This window comes from Odocoileus virginianus, chromosome 7 (assembly GCF_023699985.2).
Source record: "Odocoileus virginianus isolate 20LAN1187 ecotype Illinois chromosome 7, Ovbor_1.2, whole genome shotgun sequence".
NCBI classification, from domain to species: domain Eukaryota; kingdom Metazoa; phylum Chordata; class Mammalia; order Artiodactyla; family Cervidae; genus Odocoileus; species Odocoileus virginianus.
In genome coordinates, this window is record NC_069680.1 from 6,398,186 (window position 1) to 6,416,560 (window position 18,375).

The following is an 18,375-nucleotide window of genomic DNA, read 5'->3' on the forward strand; positions in this document are numbered from 1 at the left end:
GGGCCCCTATACAACACCCCCCACTAGGACCCCAACCACTTCCTCCCCCAGCTCCCTCTCTGGCCTAGGCTCAGGGCCTTTAGGCTGGTTAAGGGTTAATCTGAGGCAGCCTGAGGAAGCCAGGAGCAAGTTTTGCTTCCTTTGCTGACTGGCATCTCTGCCCCCACAAATTGCCCCTGCCCACCCTTCCCCCAGGTGTTATTTCCAGACTGGGGGTTAACAATAACTTCTGTGGCTCTCTCAGAGTGACCCTACTTGGCTTCAGCTTTTTTTAAAGATGTGGACTTGGTAGCCATTTAAATCTCATGAGAGGCCCGGGAATGGGTGGACCAGACACAGGCTTGTGCTGTGAGGGTGCTGTGCCATCACCCAGGGCTATGGGAAATTTGTTTAGGGACTTCTTCATTCCCACCCTCCAAACAAAGCGGTGCACGGTCCCCCTTTTAGCTCTGGGCCTGACCTTGGGCACGTTGCCACATGGCCCCTCTGGCCTCAGTTTCCTCACCAGGACACGGAAGAGGTGGACCTCTCTCCCCTTGCAGCCCCTCTGAACGCTGCTCTGGTGTCTGCCAGCCTTGAGCACTTTGGAAAGATGCCAGTAGAGAACTCATGAGAGGCTTCTCTTGGGAGGTGTTGAGATGAACGTGTTTGGTTAAGTCCCCTGTTAGTGGGCAGGTGGTCAGTCAGAAGGGCATTTGCCAGGCACCCCATCCTGGGAGTGTAGCCCCCACAGTCCCCGAGTACCCCAGCCAGGCCCACTCTCACTGTCTCACGTTCCCACCCCCAGGGGCAGGCTCCTGCACGGACGGCACTTTACATATAAAAGTATCACAGGTGACATGGCCATCACCTTTGTCTCCACGGGAGTAGAAGGCGCCTTTGCCACCGAGGAGCACCCTTACGCAGCTCATGGACCCTGGTTACAAGTGAGAAGGCTCTTTCTCTTCTGCCTGCCTCCTTTCCTGTGCCCACCACCTCCGTCTCCTCCCTTGGCAAGCTCCCGGAGGTGCCTTCCTGTGGGGCCAGTGGTGCGATGCCATGTGGTGTGTGGATGCTTCCACCTAGCCCACCAGCTCTAGGAGCACTTCCTGGCCTCTCCCTGTCCCCCAAGACAGGAATGGTAGCTTTCTAGGCTCTGGCTGTGGATAATTCTGTTTGCCATGGAAATTCAGTTTTGAGGGATGTGAGACTTTCTGCATCTCAGGTAAACCAAGGTACAGGAAATGAGGGGTGCAGCAGGGTGGGAGGGAGGGTGGAAGCCACTCTCCACTATTTGGGGAAGCCCACCAGAATACCTCGAAAGTGGGCATCTGAACCTGGACCGGGAATGGGCTGTGATGGGCAGATCTCGGCAGATCGAACCTGCCCCCTCTCCTCTAATGGTTCTCCTGTGTTCCTGATGGACACCCAGCTTCTCAGTGCAGACCTGCTGGCTTTTTCCAGAACACTTTGTCCTTCCTTTGCTCTTCTGGCTGGGGCACAGCCTCAAGCCATTGCCAAGCAGGGTGCCCAGACCTGACAGCCACAGGCCTCCTTCCAATCCCCACCCTGCCCAGGTCTCTAACGGGTACTTGGCCTGGTCCAGCCCACTCCCAGCAGTAGTAGAGGAACAACATTCTTTTTTGTCTGTTGGGGGTGTGGGAGGAGGAACACGCCACCTTACCTCTCTCAGAAAGGAAGTCTGATCCTAATGTAAAAGATGACTCTGCCTTGTCTATAGTGTATCCTGGGCAGTGGGGGGCAGCAGTGGGCAGGGGGATTACAGTCGAGGGGAAGAGAATTTTGCTGGTTCTGTGGGTTTTAGGCCAGTCTGGGGAGTGTGTGAAGTGTATTTGCCATTAATGTAGGCATGCTTTTAGTTTGTGTGTGTGTCTCCTCCTCAGGCCAGCTCCTCCCTCCCCCTTCCCACCAAAATACTAACCCTTAATTAAAACAAACAGCAAACAAAGGATACCAACCAAACTCCCAAGACTAAGCTGAGGTAGAAATGGAAGCCGGTGCTTTAGGGATATTGTGTTCCATAAATTATCTTGCCTTTTTCCACTGCTGTTATTACATTGTTTCATAACAAAATTACTTTGAACCATAAAGTTATAAATACATTTTAAAAGTCCCACTTGGTAACATTAGATTTCTGTCCAACGTGGTGTTAGTAGTTACCTTAGCAAAAGCTCTGAAGTATATAGCATTTGAAATTAGCCCAGAACAAGTAGAAAGGGCCTCCTCCCACCCCCAGCGTGTCCCAGGCCTCCAGGCTGCTTATAGAGAGCAGGGGCAGTGTGGGGGGGGGGGGGGGTGCGGGTAGGCCTCCCGCCTGCAGCACAGCTGGGAAAGAGTTGGGGGTGGACCATGCAGGAGACCCAGCCCCTGCCAGGTCAGAGGTCATCATTCCCAGCATGTGACAGTGTGTTGACAGGTCTCAGCAGAAGTGTCCTCAGTACTTTGCGTATTGAAGGTTAAGCACTTTTTCTTGGGTAAGTAGGAACTAAAGCCTCCCCAACTCGAGAATAAGTGCCACCCAGTTGCCTTTGACGTGCTTGACTCTGAACCTGTCCTTGGAGCCCCGCCATCCCTCCTGGAACATCTTCCTGCCTGGGGTGAGGGTAGGGGGCCAACATCTGCAGTTCTCAACAGCCTGGTGACCTGGGCCTCCAGAGAGCTCAGCACATGTCATGTTGCCCCTTAGTCCCCCCAAAGGTCTGGGCCCAACCCTGGTTCCCAAGCCCCTGATCCCCTAGCTGCTGGGGTTTCCTTCCAGCTCTGCTCCCCCACGCCTCCCTGGCAGCCCCTCAGCCAGCTCGAGCACTCGCCCTGCTGACTCCCTGCACATGGTCCCCTCCCAGGCGCTGTTGCCTGGGGAACCGGAGCGGTGGGAACCAGCCGCTGGCCTCGGCATGTTTCAATCAAGTTGCTGTGCTGGGAGCTGCTTAATCAAAGGCCTGTGTTATGGGCTCATTAGTGTGGTCCACCACGGGGGCCAGCTCACAGGGGAGCTCCCGGGAAGGCTGGCTGGGGCCTGCTCCCCAAGCATGCACCCTAACTCACCCAGGGCTTTCTCAGGCCCTGTCCAGGGAGCCTTGGGAAACCCTCTGCCCCTGCCCCCAGCCCAGCCCTCCTTACCTCCCCACCCCCAAAGCAGTCAGCACTTTCTGCATCTGACTGCCAGCATCAGCCCGCCTTCCTCTCTAGGGTCTTGCCACTGTGGTCACAGGCAGCTCCCTGGCTTGTGGGAACCTGGACTTGTAATTACTTGTGGGCCTCTCAGTCTCCCCCTGGGGCCGCCTGTCTCGCTGGGAGTCTGAGGACCTCCTGGAGGTCTGGGGTCAGGCTCCGGGTCACCAGTGAAGGCCCAGCCCACTGGGCCAGGAAAGACACCGGGCTCTTCTGGAGGGAGACCCCAGCAGAGAGACTCGCCTTCACCTCCTATGGGACTCTCTCCCTCATGCTTCTGGGTACCAGGATGTCTCCCCAGCCCGTGTGCCCAGGCCTGTTGGGGGCAGGGAGGCAGGAAGGAACTGAATGCAGCAGCCCCAGGATTGAAGAAACCCAGACTTCTGTTCTCTTGGCTGCTGCTGGAACACTTTCCGTTGGTCCCAGATGAATTGGGAGGGGCTAGGATGACTTTTCTTGCATCAGCCTTCAACAGCCTTGGAAGCCCTCACTCCCAGCCTTGGCACCTTGTTCTGGCCTCCAGCCCAGGCCTGTTATCTCTTGGGGAAGTGGCATGGCAGAGACACCCCACATGGGAGAAGATGACAAAGGAGAGCCTGAGAGAAAAAGGCAGAAAGTGAGGGAATCTGGGCCCTTTCCGGGGTTTCTAGAGTAGCCCCAGACAGGCCCCCAGACCCACCATCTCCTGGGCCTGCACCTGCCTTGAGGCTACCCCCTTTCTCCAGGTCCGCCCCCCCCCCCACCATCCCTCCAGCCCCAGGAACGTCAAGGCCTGGCTCACAGAAAGGCAGGGCTGCCTGCCACCCCAGAGTGAGCACAGCGGACACTCCCCACTTCCTGGAGGAACTGGAGAGGCAGGAATCCTCCAATTCCTTAGGCTCTTCAGTTTCCGGAGGTTGACACCAGACTCCTCTGTCCGCCCTACCCTTGGCTGTTTTTATCTCTGCTGAGATGGTGAAGGCTGTCAGCCAGCTCCAGAGGAGTACAGGAGGGTCTTTGGACCGGGGGAGGCCTGCCAGCGTCCGCTCCCACACACACCTTCCCCCAGCATTCCTCAGCCCAGTGGCTTTAACCAGCTTCTCTCCCTTGAGTCTGTCAACACTGGGCTGTTAGTCTCTGAGCGGGAGCCTGGCCCAGAGCTGAGTCGTTCATCCGTCCCCAGCCAAGATTGATCTGAAGGGGGAGACGTCGGCCCCAGAGGTCACTCAGGGGTCACATCACCAAATATGAGAATATTTTTTTAAGCCCTGCAATGCTTTCTCAGCTGTGTGGTGTCTGACGGCTCACCCAGGTGGCCCCCCTTTCCCAGCCATTCTCTGCCAGCCTTGATGGGAGGCCTGGGGCTTGGGAGAAGACGCCCAACAGCTGTTCAAGTGGGATTCGCTTCTCCAGGCCAGATCTGGGGAGTCACTGCCAGGCTCTGCCCCTCGCCCAGTGGCTGACTCACGCCCCCACCCTGTGGACAGGCCTCAGCCTTCTCCTGTCCCATGCACCCATTTGGACATTGTGTGGAAGACACTTGGCGAACCCTGGCCTAGGCCCAGCACAGCTCCTCTAACGTGCCTCTGCTATTTCTCCTTCCACTAGTGAACATGGCATCCCAGAAGACTTTTGCTTGGCTGTCCGAGGGTCCTCGTTGTCCCAGCTACAGCCATAGGGCTTCAATCCCAGCACTGTGCCTGGGGAGGTACACTAGAGGACTGAGAGGGCCTGTCGTGCCCTCACCAGCTGCCAGCCAGAGCAGAAGTCTGAGCCCGCTCCTGGCCACCTCAGCCAACGCTTCGCCACCCTCCGAGAACAGGAAATGAATGCAGCCTCACTGTGCGGCTGCTTGCAGTGGTACCTGCCACACCTGCACCTCTGCCCCTGAGCCTAGGGTGGGGGTGGGGGTGCTCCAGGCCGTTGTCTAGCTTTTGTCCGGCCTGTTGGTGTTGGGGGGACGCAGACTAAATGGCTTCCTGGTCCCTGCCTCCTCCCTGCCATCATGGGTGCCAGGGCAGCTCCTTGGCAGGCCCTACCCTGTAAACAACACATTTCCTTCCCTGAGAGGAGGAAAGGGAGGGGAAAAGAAAGCCAAACTTGTTGGGAAGCAAGAACAACGTGTCAACACGAAGAGCAAACAAGGCCCCAGACAAAGTGTGGATTGTCACACCGAGGGGAAGGAGTGGGCATTGTCAGTGCTGTTTGCAGACTCAGAAATATCACTGACCGCAGACATTTGAATCAGATCTGCAGTGGCTGGGCCCCTGCCTGCCCCACCGCCAGGCCTGCCTAGGACAGGCATGATGAAAGATCACTTTTCAGGTTCCTTCTAGAACTTGCTGGGGCCTGGGGAATTGGGAAGATTATTGACGATCCTCCCTCTTCACTCCCCAGCCAGGCTATCCTAAGGCACTGGGTGTGAGCACCTTGGAGTAAGCGGCTGGCCTGTGCTCCAAGCCCCCTCCCTGATCAAAGGTGGAGGCTGGGAGAGCTCTACCAGTCAGAGCTGGTGGGAGAGCTGCAGCCACTAACTCATCCCTGTTGGTCAAACCTGTGCCTAGACCCGCTGCCCCTGTGAGTGTGTTTTCCCAGAGTACCCTCCACCATTATCTCCTGCAGGGAGGGGTTGCCTTTTTAAAATGCAGATCCCTTGGCCTAGCCTGAGCTACTCAGATTCAGAAGGTCTGGATGGTGCCTAGTATCTCCAGGTTTTTAAAATCCTCCCCAGGGAGTTTCTTCTCAGATTGCTTGGGGGGCTTGCCGCCTCACTGGAGGTCTTCTCCCTCCAAGGGCTGTTTGTGCACAGACATAAACATCTTATGCCCAGTTCTCAGTGAGCATGAGCATCGATGAGTGCTGTTTCATTATTAGTATTATTTCTACTGCTGTTTTCTGGACTGGAGCAACTGTCGCCTCACATACACGTTTACCAAGCTGACCTGGAAATCTGCCCCATTGGAAACTGTATCGGGGCATGGTTTGCCTTCCTTTCCACTTGGCCAACCTGGTTTTGAACAGCTGCCTGTCTGTGACGCCCAGGGTTCCAGCCCTCTTGAGCTGAGCAGGTGGCCAGGAGATGTGTCGCTGGTTTTCCAGGCCATTGAATTGAAGCCAGAGTCACCTCCACCTCCCCCAGCAGAGAAGAGAAGTCAGCTCTGAGTATACGAGGCTTCTAGAATTGAGGTGCCTTCTCCAGACAGAAAAAGAGTATCTTCTACCACCATGAGTTCAGGTCACTGCTCTTTTAAAGTCCAGACTTGTCTTGTCTCGACACCTGCTCGTCTGCACAGTGGAAATGATGGTTACCTTCCTCACAGGATGGCCCTAAGATGATACCAGTCAAACACTTAGCCCTGTGCCTGGCACATGGAGGAGGCACTGGTGCTTCTGGCTGCTGGCGGTGTTATCCTTACTGCTGTCATTCTCATAACCCTTCTTATTATTATTTGTGGCAGAGCCAGGCAGCTCCATGGGGACCCAGGGAGCTTCAAGAGTCCCAAGTCCCAGAACTGCACAGGCTTTTCCCACAGTTGCATCACAACGGCATGTCTGTTCCTCGTGAGAGCATCCAAGAGCTGCTGCATCGGGGCTGTCTATCTCCAGTGTCCTGTTGATAAGATCTGTTAACAGTCTCAGCTCCAGGTCTGAAATATACAAAGAACAGGGCCTGTTTGTTCAATCCAAGCTTCTAAGGTTTAACTCCCAAAGGAAATTAAATTAGGTGCCTGGAGCTATGACAGTCTGTCGTGTTTCTTTGTAGGGAATGTCACCCTTAATATCATGCAGATCTCGTGTATAATTTTCCCCATTCAATTCTTTTAAAATAATGTGAAGTTTCCAGCAGGAACCAGCCAATCACCAAAAGTGAAAATTGAGGAGCCACTAGGGTTGTCCCTCCTTTTGGTCTTGCAGTCCTCTCCCCCAGCTGAGTATAAAATGAGTCCACACACAGATATTAATAGTACACACTTGGTAGTTGGTCTACTGAAAGCCACCGGAACTCACCCTCTCTCCACCACCAACTCCATACCTTTGTCAGAAGAACTGGCTTAGGTCTGAACTCCTGTTAGTGGGATTATTTTTCCCATTTCTCCAGCTCTTTGGAGTCTCTCTGTGTGGTCACCATTCCTGTGAACCCTCTGCCCATGTCCTCTCACCCCCAGCACTAGTTACAGTCCCAGGCCTATTTACTTTTCTGGCAGAAATGTCCTCCCTCCCAAGTATTTGTGGGTTAGAAATCAGTTCAGCCTGGCCCGGACTGGAGCCATTGTAATATAATTGGGTTTTAGGTATGCTTGTGTTTGTGCTCGCATTTGTAGAGATGGCAACAAGCCCCGGAAATTCCCAAAATGTGAATGTGACTTTTGTACTGTTCAAGCAGACTGGTGATAACTAGTCGAGAGACTTCGGGCTTTGGGGGGTGGGGCTGGTGGGGTGAACCCTGGGATAAGAGCTATGGGAGTTAGAATCAGTGGCATTGGGCAGCGTCACAGTAGTCCATGAGAGGAGTTACCCGGTCCCACCTTAGGGAACCAGGTGGGCATTTTCACAGACCCGCTTTGCCTGTCCAAACTTTGTCTCTGTCTCCACTTGAAGCCTAAGCTTCTCAAACAGAAACTGGTGAGGAGATATGGGCTGGTGGTTGGAGCTGTTTTGTCCCTGACTGTGGGCTTGTAGCCTGAGAAGGAGATGACCTTTGGCTCCCAGTCAGTCCCAGGAAGGTGCTTGTCTAGCTGGAGAATGGACTGCTTTCATGGCTGTTTCCCTAGTGCTCCACCCAGGGCCAGGCCTAGCAGAGGCACCCAGGGAATGCTTCTGGAATCAAGTAGGTTGACGGGCAAGTGACTGGAAGAATCAATACATGATTAAATGCTGTGAGGGTTAGACTTCAGGATTTGGAAGCTCTGCTTTGCACACTAATTTTAGAGTCCAGACAAGACTGGGACATGGGGACTTCCCTGGTGATCCAGTGGTTAAGACTCCACCTTCCAGTGCAGGGGGCATGGGTTAAATCTCTGGTTGGGGAACTAAGATCCTACATGCCGTGGGTCAACTAAGCCTGCATACCCCAATGAAGACCCAGCTCAGCCAAAAAAATAAGGACCAGGACATGATCTTTTCTCAGCTACTCACAAACCATGTGACACTGGGCAAATCTCATAACCTATCTGTGTCTCAGTTTCCTCATCTGAAGGAGATAAGCTCTATGAGCAGTTAGCACAGTGCTCGGTGTGATTCAATGTGCATCGGTGTGCTCGATGTTTTGTCTGCCCACTTGGGGTGGTTTTCTCATTCCTTGCTCACACCTCCACCCAGTCAACTTCCTCCCTTCGGAAACTTCCATCCTGTGAGGTGCCCAGTGAGCCTGCTTGCTTGCCCGCTTTCCTCTGCCATTTCACTTTATCTGATACACTGACCTATTCCAAACGTTGAGACATATGTTCTTATCAGAATGGACAATTCCCTGGGGAAACCTGCTAGTATTTTTCTCGAGTCCTGGATCCTCCTCCTTGTCATAGGGGACTTTTCCCGCACCTTGGTCTTCACCTCGTTGTTTCTCTTCCTCTGTCCCCACATCCTACCCCGGGGCATTCAGAGGCTACTGGAGAAGGCAAAACAGGTGGGGAGAGCCACAGCCTGGGGTCACAGAAGGATCCGCTGCAAAGGTCAGGAGGGCCCATGGACCAGCATGGGAGGAGTCAGGTGGAGGACAGGATCAGGCTGGGAAAAGGAAAGACATGCCTAGCCTGGGCCCAGCGTGGTACCGGCCTGAATAGAGGAGCCTGTTGAGAAGATTGCCCTGCAGGTTGAGAAAGTCCTGGGTATCCTTGCTATTGACTACATAGCGGGTGAGGGTGGTGGTTGTGCCCCTGAACAGAGGGGCAAGGCTGTTCTCAACAGCAAGCGTGAAGCCACGAGGTAGCAGACTAGAGTAGTGAAGTGGGATAGGTGGGAGGTGCCCTGGAGAAGACGTTTCTTAAAAGAAAACTTGAAGAATTCAGTGTCTGAATGGGGCTGGCAAGGCAGGGCTTTGGGAGCTTGGGGCCTGAGAGGAGGTAGACATTACTATGGGTGTTGAGGAGTCCCTTTCGCTTTGGTAAAATGAGAGAGGTTGGTGCAGTTCAGACATTCCTAGATGTACCTTCCGGGGCATTTCCAGATTCCAGGCAAGGCTTGTATTCCAAACCCGAACAGATTTCTTTTGTCCTCCCAAGTGGGACTGGGGGAACACGTGAACCTTGTTGAACAAGGAGGATGTTGGAGTCACTCTCCTCTGCCCTTCGGCTTTTCTGTTTCCCCTCTACCATACTGCAACATGCAGGATGCCCAGACTGCCAAAATAGGGGGCCTTCCCTGCCCATCCTCATGTCCCTCCCGGGACCAGCACTGCCGTCTCTCCTGATGTCCTCACCCTGATCCCCACCGTCCTGTATGTTCTTCCTTCTCTGCCCAGTCCCTCTGATATTGTAGGCAGATGGTGGTAGGAGGTGGGGGCAGGCTGGGGGTGACAGTCAGGGATAGGCCTCAAGTACTTCCCCTGGCCCTAGAACACATCACAGTGGGCTCATCGCTCCTCCACGGCCTGAACAAAGGTCTATAGCTTGGCAATTAGCAAAAAGACCATACACTTTAAACAAATAATAATTATAAAAGCCTGTCTTGTGCCTTCTTCCCAGATTCTGTTGACCGAAGAGTTTGTAGAGAAAATGTTGGAGGACTTAGAAGATTTGACTTCTCCAGAGGAAGTAAGCTGTTTGGTTCTCTCTGACAGCAAGGTTCCAGTCTCCAGGAGTCTCTGTGTGCGTGCGTGCATGTGTCTGTCTCTGACGTGTGGAGAGAAGCTGGAAAGGAGACCCTGGAGATGTTAAACGGCTTCATTTCACTTCCCTGAACCTCCCCCTTCCCCACCCCCAACCCTTGTGAGGACACCCAGCAAATTGTCTGAATTGCCAGCTCCTGAGAAGCTCATTGAAGAGGCAGCCAGGGCCTTTGGGCTAGTACAGAGTTCTCCTCAGCCCCTGCTGTTCCCTGGCAGGTTCTGAACAGAAAGCCCATGCCTGCTGCCAGAGAACATTCCATGGAGGAGTTCTGGTGGGCAGCAAGGGGCTCCTGCTCCAGCCTCAGGCCACCCAGGAGCCACGCTCCTTCCTCCCGCCTCTGACCACGAGTGCTCCCCTCTGGGCCCGCCTCTTCCAGCCCCAGCTGAGCTGCGGGCCAGGTGGGGGCCGGTGCTTGTCCTGGCTACTCCACTGGGGTACAAGAGTGGAGCCCACAATCCCCTTTGTTTTTCTTCCTTGTTCCCGGCATCCTCATTTGTGGGGACTTACCTCATCCTGGAAAGTCCCTTCCCCTCCCCCGGCCTCCTACCAAGCAGCACCCCAGCGGGGTTGAGCCTTTGGCCTCAGCGTCCTGCCCAGATAGGTTAATGGAACATTAGCACACTGACAGTTCTAGGGCTCTTCTGGGCTCTCCCTTGTCCGGGGGAAGAGACAGACCCTTCTTCTGCCCTTTCTGCCCAGAAGTGTATTTTGGGGAGAGCTCCTTCACCTCCCAGGGGCCAGGCTTACAAGCCAGAGTGAGGCCAGGCAGGAGTCAGCTTTCAGCCAGGGCCCAGTCAGCCCAGACACAGAGGCCTCCGACGGATGTCCACAGGGCAGGACTGGCCTGTCCAGGTCTCCAGGTGGACAGGAACTCCTCCGAGCCTGAGGTCACCCCTAGTGGGATAATGTCTTCTCTCTTCTCATTTATACATTGAAAAGTCACCAAGTACCCAGTCTGTGCCAGCCGGTCAATCCCCACAGGTCACCAGCCCCCGAGGCCCGGCTCCCATTCAGTCAGACCAGAGCTGGCTGCCCAGAAGCGCTTCCGGAGAGGCCATGTCGCACAGGGATGGCACAGCGCCAGACTGCTGCTCTCAGCTCGGGTGCTGAGGGGGTGGAAGGGGGGTAGTCCAGGCAGGAGGGACAGGAGCCAGGAGGAGCTTAGGAAAGTAGGTCACTAAAAATGACTTTTTTTTTTTCTTTCCTGTCCAAGGCTGTCCCCACACCCTGCCCTCCTCTCCACTTTGGTCCTGGCTTGGACAGTCCCCCATCCGAGGGAGGGAGAGGGAACCAGCCGGGCAGTGTCAGGCCGTCCTCTTCTACCACCAGCTCTGGGCAGGCTGAGGGCCCTGCTCTTCCCTCCTTCCCAGCTTGCTCCCGGATTAGCATGAGTCCTAAAAGGCAGACCCTGCTCCTAAATCAGGGAGCATCTATGATCACCAGCTGTGTGCCTGCTGGCCCCATGCAGGGTCCTCGCATACACAGGGAACATGTAAATCTCTTCCCCTATCCCCCACCAGAAGCTTGAGAAACAAAACTGTAGGCAAATCAGTGATTCCGGGGAGTCGGGTCATAAGAACTTGGGCTCTCCTTGGCCACTGCCAGCACCTCTCTCAAGCTGGTAACCCTGGGAAGCTTGTGAGGATGAACAAGGGGGAGCAGGGTGGGGAGCTCCTCTCAAGTTTGCACCAGGCCCAAGAAGTCACCTCAAACCACACTAGCTCTGCGTCTCCACTCCCACCAAGGCCAAGGCAGGGCCTCCTTCCTTTGGGACCTTTTGGCAAAGGCTCCAGAGGGCAGGTTCCAGTGTTCTTCCCTGCCAGCCTCGGAAAGGAGCCATGGCAGGGACAGGACCACAGAGTTTCAGACCTCAAGCCACTTCCCTGTAGCATCGGTACCCTCCCCTGCCCCCCCCCCCCCAATCCTCTAGCCCCCGGGCCTCAGGGAGCAGATTCCTTACATGCTTGTGGCCAGAGGCAGAACCAAGGAAGTGAGCTGGAGGGAGGTCAGCACAGTCAAGAAAGAGTCAGAAAACAAGCCTCCTCCAAGCCCAGTTAATTATTGGCCGGGTGCGGGGAAGGAGGGGTTGGCGCTGGATCCCAGCCTCTCTCACCTGGGTTCAACATTCGTGACTGAAGCCAGGCAACCAACCAGTGGCCTGTCTTGCCCCAGCACCCAAGGGACAGGGCCTGAGTGAGAGTCCTGGCCTCTCTAGGCAGTGTGGGAAGAAGGCAGTGGATTCTAACCGTGTATCCTCTGGTTCTGTTCTTGTTGCCCCCTCCACAGTTCAAACTTCCCAAAGAGTACAGCTGGCCAGAAAAGAAGCTCAAAGTCTCCATCCTCCCCGATGTGGTCTTCGACAGCCCACTGCATTAGCCTGGGCTGGCCCTGCAGGGGCCAAGGGTGAGCCTAGCTGCTTCCTGGTGACTCCAGTGTAACAACTGCGTAAACAAGATTCCCGCAAACACAAGGACACGTGTGAGGATGACTGTGTAGCCCCCACACCGCAGCCCGCTGGGATGCCCTGCACAGGCTGCAGGGCCTCCCCTCACCTGCAGCTCGCGGAGGGGGGGGGGTATCTGCCCCTGCAGCCAGCCGAGCCACATGACCAGGCCGGGGCCTCAGTGGGCTGCAGTCGGGCAAATGTCAACCTTCCCCTCCTGCCACCGCAAGGTCTGATTTGAGATTTGCCTCTGGACCTCTGATGTGCCCCCATGTGGAGACAGGCCTCATTCCCACCTACCCTCTGCCGCATAGCCCAGCGGGATGGGGGTGTAGCAGACACCTACCCTGCCCAGCTCAACTCTGGGAAGCCTTCGGTATTCAAGCTCTTCTGGCCGTGGAATGATTCCTTTGATCGTGTTTGGTTTTCTTCATCCTTATTTTATTTTGTAGAAACTGGATGGTATTTTATTGCTCTTCAAAGATGTCCAGAAGCCATGTATATATGTTTTTTTTAAAAAACAGAACTTTATTTCCAGATGAACTTTCTCATTCTTACAGACAAGGGCCTGGGGCCGTCTTCTCCAGAGCCGCCACCAGAAAAGGTGCTGGTGTTCGCCTGCCGGTCAAAGCCTGGGAGGAGTCAGCTTCGCACAGAGGCTTTTCTTCCCAGCCAGGCCCGGGGGAGCCAAGACACTCCCCCATGCAGCCTGGAGCCCAGTTTAGCTGGGGCCAGGAAGGGCTGCTGCTGTTTCCCAGGTGGACTGGGCCCCCACAGAGTTCAAGATCATCAGGGTCTCTGAGACTTGGTGACCCCAGCCTCATCTTCTAGGCATTTTCCTCCCAACCAGGCCTGCCTGAGAGAGGGCGAAGCCCAGCACTTCACAGACCATCCCCACCTGCCACTCAGGGCCTGGGTCTCCAGCTCTTTGCCACTCCCATCCCATTTCCTCATCCCCTGGGCCTCCCAGCCTCAAGGCTGCAGGACTCTGACTTATTAAAAACAGAAAAATCAACCTCTTCACATGTCTTTCACATTAGTTTTGCAAACACTGCACTCTCCCGCCCTCCATTCATTTCTGCGTTGATTAATTTTTCATCCTTCATTCTCTACCCCCTTGTCCTGTCTCCTTTCCGGCATCCTGGCCTCTAGTGGTCTTTGGTCCCTCACTGCAGTACTGCAGATCTCACGGTCTTCTGTCTCATAGCCAACCTATCTCTGACCTGTAGTTGTGGGGGGTTCTTCTGGGGTTGTCTCCCACTTTTGACCTGTAATCACAAGCCCCTTTCAGGCCCTCTTACCCCTAACTCTGGGGACGGCTATTACGAGACCACCCTTCCGGCTTTCCCATGACAAAGTTCTTTTGTCTGTCAGGGACCACACAGACAGACAACATGCCCTTCCCCTCTCTGCAACCACCACACACATGGGCACCACCAGGAGTGCCAAGGAGGCCCATAGGGCACAGGGCACCTCTGATGAGCCATCCAGCCAAAGAGCCGCCTTCAGGGGCCATGAGGGTGGCCAGGCTATTGGACTTCAAGGGGCCATTCGGGTCTGGCTCTTCCTCTGCTTATACCCTCAGGGCTACCTGGTTAGCACCATTAAACTCAGAGCTTCAAAGCAGATCCACCTGGCATCTGGGAGACACATACCACCACCCACCCCACCCCGCCACCAACACAGCAAAGGTGGAAGCCCCTCTGGGCCTGATATTGGCAGCAGCTATGCCTTCTGCTCTGAGGACTTTTCCAGAAGGACATTTCCTGGTCTTCACCCACCACAGCATCCCCGCCTTGAAAACTCTTTGTCTTTAGATGTTTTGTGGCCAAAGAGGTGTCATTGACTTTCCTCCTTTCCTTGCCATCCTGACCTGCTTTTCCACAGATTCTTTCTGGGGACCTGCCTCTACCCCGCCTGCTTTGGCTTGGGGGCAGGGGGGTATTTTCTGAGCTAAGCTTTGTGGTCAGTACAGAAGGCAAAAGGGAAACAGGTGAGCTCTGAGACAACAAGCCTGTGAAGCCTGTGGCTCCTTCCTGCCTCCCCTGCCCACCCACCCCCCACACCCCCCTCCTCTTATTGGGAACCTCCAAGGTTCGGCTGAGACCAGCCTCCATCTCATTTCCCTACAATGCTTTGGCTCCAGAGGAGTGGCAGAGCATCCACCATCTCTGCTCAGACCTCTCTCCCTTGGGCGGTGGTGCCTTCCAGAGGGGGCTCTTCACTGAGAGGGGACCCTCGCTGAGGATGAAGCAAGATCGATCATGCAGCACGTCCAGCACAGCACTTGGCATATGGCAGGCACTCACTAGATGGACTCCTCCTTTCCCTCTCCGTAGCTCTTTGGAAGCCCTGACCTCATAGTAAGTTGGGGAGGTTAAGAAGTCTCCCTCCCTACATCTGCCTCTTCCATAGGCTTCCCTGAAGCTTGCCCCTTCCTACCCTGTCCCTCCATGTCCCTGTGACTGAAGCTTCTGAGGGGAAGGGGCTCCTCCATGCTGTTTGCTGGCAACACAAGGTGGACACACCCGCGGCTTCTCAGGCCCAGTGTGGACTACAGGAGGACCACGGCCCCAGCTGCCATTCTGTGGGGGTGGGGAAGCTCACACAGGGTCTCAGGTCTGGCTGGGGAGCTGGTGCCTCTTCCTGCCCTTCTCTTCCAAAGGTGAGGCTTCAGGGCAGGGTCTGGGAAGCCTCGGGGAGAATCTAAAGGGCTAGCATGTTTTAAAAAATAAATGCAAGTTCTTGGGACTGGGTTTTGAGATTGAGAACAGGGAAAAAACCTGCAGGTCCGCCCCTATGGGGCAGACCAGGAGAGAATTCCCTTGACTGTATTTTTTTATCTGGTTGTCTTTCCTTGCTGGCTTCCAGGTCCTTGTGTCAAGTGAGGTACCTGGGTCCCTGTTATAAGTCAGGAGCCCCGTAGAAAGAGCCCTCCTTTTGTACAAGTACCTAAATGCTGCAATGAGCAGAATTTTGTAAAATTTTATATTAGTTTCTAATGTCAACGGTGACTCGGTTCCTGGGGGCTGCAGCCAGCCTGGGACTTTTGTAAGAATTTTTGGGTGACTCACTTAGATGTCGTTTCCTTCTTGTCCCATCTTCCTCTGTGTAATCTAAGTGCATTAAACGTATTTGCAGAAGTGCCTGGGTCTTGTGCTCCTTTCTGGCTGCCTGGAGTAGGGGAGCGGAAAGCCTGGGGCCCTGGCAGAGGGGTGGGTTGGACTCAGCCTCTTAGAAGAAGCCAGGATGTGGAAAGGCCCAGAAGACTGATGTTGGGAGTGGAGGGGGTGCCAAGGAAGCAGGATCACATAGCAGTGACTCTTCAGTCATGCAGAAATGACTTCACAGGGACAGGCTCTCTCACTGGTCTTGAACTCCTCTAAGGTCAAGAGGGTAGGAGGTGGAACAGTCTGGGGTGATGAGTGAAAGTGAGTGGGTAAAGACCATCTCTTCTGCCTCATTCTCCTCTCCTCCTCTCACCAAAAAAAAAAAAAAAAAAGGAAAAGAAAACCTTTTTCCCCTGGGAAGGCAGGCCTTCCTCAGGTCCAGTTTGGAGTTCTTATGCCCCTTTCAGCGAGGGCAAGAAACAGCAACAACCGCCACCGCCCCCCACCCCCACCCCCAACCACCTACATTCAACCTCCTAATCCAGGGCCTGGGTCAGGCTCAGAACCGGCACACTGGGTGAGGCAGAGGCCAGCCCACCCTTCCTATGAAATCTGGGCCTGCTCTGGGTGAGGAGGCAGGTGGATCTTCCTTCTCTGAATCACCCAGCTCCTGTCTCTCCAGGGCCTGGTGTAGCAAAGCAGAGCCTAGTGCTGGAGGAGGAGAAGCCCTCAGAGGCAGGCAGGAGAGGGGTCTGCACCCAGACCAGGTCCACGACCCCACAGGACTGCTCTGGGTCCTCACACATTCCCTCCCTACTAGGCCTGCTTGTCCATCCTGGGGAGTAGCAGGGCCCTTTTCTTCTGGTCCTCAGGATGGAGCCGTAGTACCCAGGAGGATCTACAGGGGTCCTGGGGGTGGCTTGAGAGGGTAGGACCTGAAGGAGTCAGCTCCTGTCTGAAGGACTCTTAGCTCCCCTCCCTGTCCTTTTCAAGCAGCTGGATCTGTGGGACCTGCCTTAGGGGAGGTCACTACTCCTTCCTCTGTGACCTCCTGCTGAACTGTGGCTGCCCCTACCCCCACCCCAGGCAGTGGGGCAGGTCCTGTCTGGGGCCCTCAGCCTCTCTGGGAGTCAGAGCCAGCAAGCCGGGAGGGTCTGGAGCCAGGCTGACTACCCTGGGGTGGCCCAGGCCACACCCCTTCCCCTTTCTCCTTGGAGATTGGGGGCGGAGTGCTTATCTAATCCTCCTCATCTGACTAGCCTGGAAGGACCCAGGGTCAGGGTGACGTTCTTGCCCCAGAGAAAACAGAATAGGGAGATTCTGTGCTGAGGTGGCTCTGGGAGACAGGAGTAGGCTGGGCTTGTTTCTGGAAAGAAAAGAGTTCCTGGGTGTGAAGCAGAGACTCTATCCCTAGATTTAGGGAGGGAGGAATCTTCCATTTGAACTCTAATGTCTCCTCCAAAAGCCTATACATTCCTGCAGGTAGACACCCTACTTGGGGGGTTAGGGGACCCACAGGCTTCAAGCCACGGGACAGGGGATGGTGAGAGATTTGCCAAACTGGCCTGACCAGAAGGCGAATGCATGCTGGAAGTGAGTGACTCAACCCAGGCTGCCAAGCTCTGAAGTGGGGAGGCCAGCATGGGGTGAGGGGGTTGATCGACTGGGCAGGAAAAGGGAGAGAAGCCTCCCAAGACCACAGGGCAGGGCAGGATGTGGTCTGGGAGGGGAGGCCATTTGGGCCCTTCCATGGGGGTATGAAGAGACTAACCAGCCCCTCCTCCTCCTCAGCGCAGGAAGTCTTCAGGAGAGAGCTAAGGGCAGGATGCGGGAAGGGCAGGAAGACTGCTGGTGGGCGTCCATAGCTGGCGTGAATGTAGCTTTCTGAGGAACTTGAGGGGCAAGGGAGACCTTGAGGGGATTGTGATGAGAGCAGTGGCCATGTTGGGGCCAGAGAATGAAGAGAAGTGACACTGTTCCTTCGTTTTTCCACTTTCACCGCGGCCACCCCCATTCCATCTCAGTACTGAAGGCACCTAAAGGAGAGAGAATCGAGCTCCTGGGGTCTCAGCCTTGACAAGACAGAAGAGGGCCACCCAAGCAGTGCTGAGCTGCTATGATACCACTGTGGAAACCGTAAGAACTAGCAAATATGCTTGCTTGCCCTTTCAACTAACGTGCGGCAGGCACTCGGATGTATACTGGGAGACTCCTCACAGGCCCAGCCTTAAGGAGCTCATAGTGCAGTGGGGGGAAGATGGTCAAGGAAACAATTGCAAGAGGAACCATAAAAGAGGAAGCCAGTGAACTGCTTTCCATCCTACCCCAGCTCCGCCACTTATCATCAGCTTGCCTTTAGACAAGCTAACTCAGCTCTGCCTCAGTTTCTTCATTTAAAAGTGGATCCTCACTTCCTAGAGATGTTTTGTTTTGTTTTTAAATACTTATTTATTGATTTTGGCAGCACTGGGTTTTAGTTGCAGCATGCAGGTTCCTTAGTTGTGGCATGTGGGATCTTGTACCCTGACTAGAGATCCAATCTGGGCCTCCTGCATTGGGATCATGAAGGCTTAGCCACTGAACTACCAGGGAGGTGCCTCCCAGAGTTTTTGCAAGGATCATAGTAATTGCCTACTTAGCGTCAACACTTTATTAAAGGGCTATGCCCCTTTGTTAAAGGGCTTCCCAGGTGGTGCTTCCCACCTGCCAATGTAGGAGATATAAGAGAGGAGGATTCGGCCCCTGGGTTGGAAACATCCCCTGGAGTACGAAATGGCAACCCGCTCCAGTATTCTTGCCTGGAAAATTCCATGGACAGAGCAGCCTGGCGGGCTATAGTATGTGGGGC

General features: G+C 54.9%; 1 protein-coding gene across 2 annotated transcripts in view; it reads left to right on the forward strand.

The window, feature by feature from the left end:
- Window positions 1-15,560, forward strand: part of SUFU (SUFU negative regulator of hedgehog signaling) — a 106,024-nt gene extending 90,464 nt beyond the window's left edge. For both annotated transcript variants that reach the window (XM_020897881.2, XM_020897880.2), the window contains exons 10-12: window positions 788-926; window positions 9,831-9,899; window positions 12,261-15,560. In XM_020897881.2, coding sequence (XP_020753540.1) covers window positions 788-926; window positions 9,831-9,899; window positions 12,261-12,350 — 298 coding nt within the window. In that variant the 3' untranslated portion in view covers window positions 12,351-15,560. The remainder of the gene's footprint in view (window positions 1-787; window positions 927-9,830; window positions 9,900-12,260) is intronic.
- The last annotated feature ends 2,815 nt before the right edge of the window (window positions 15,561-18,375 follow it).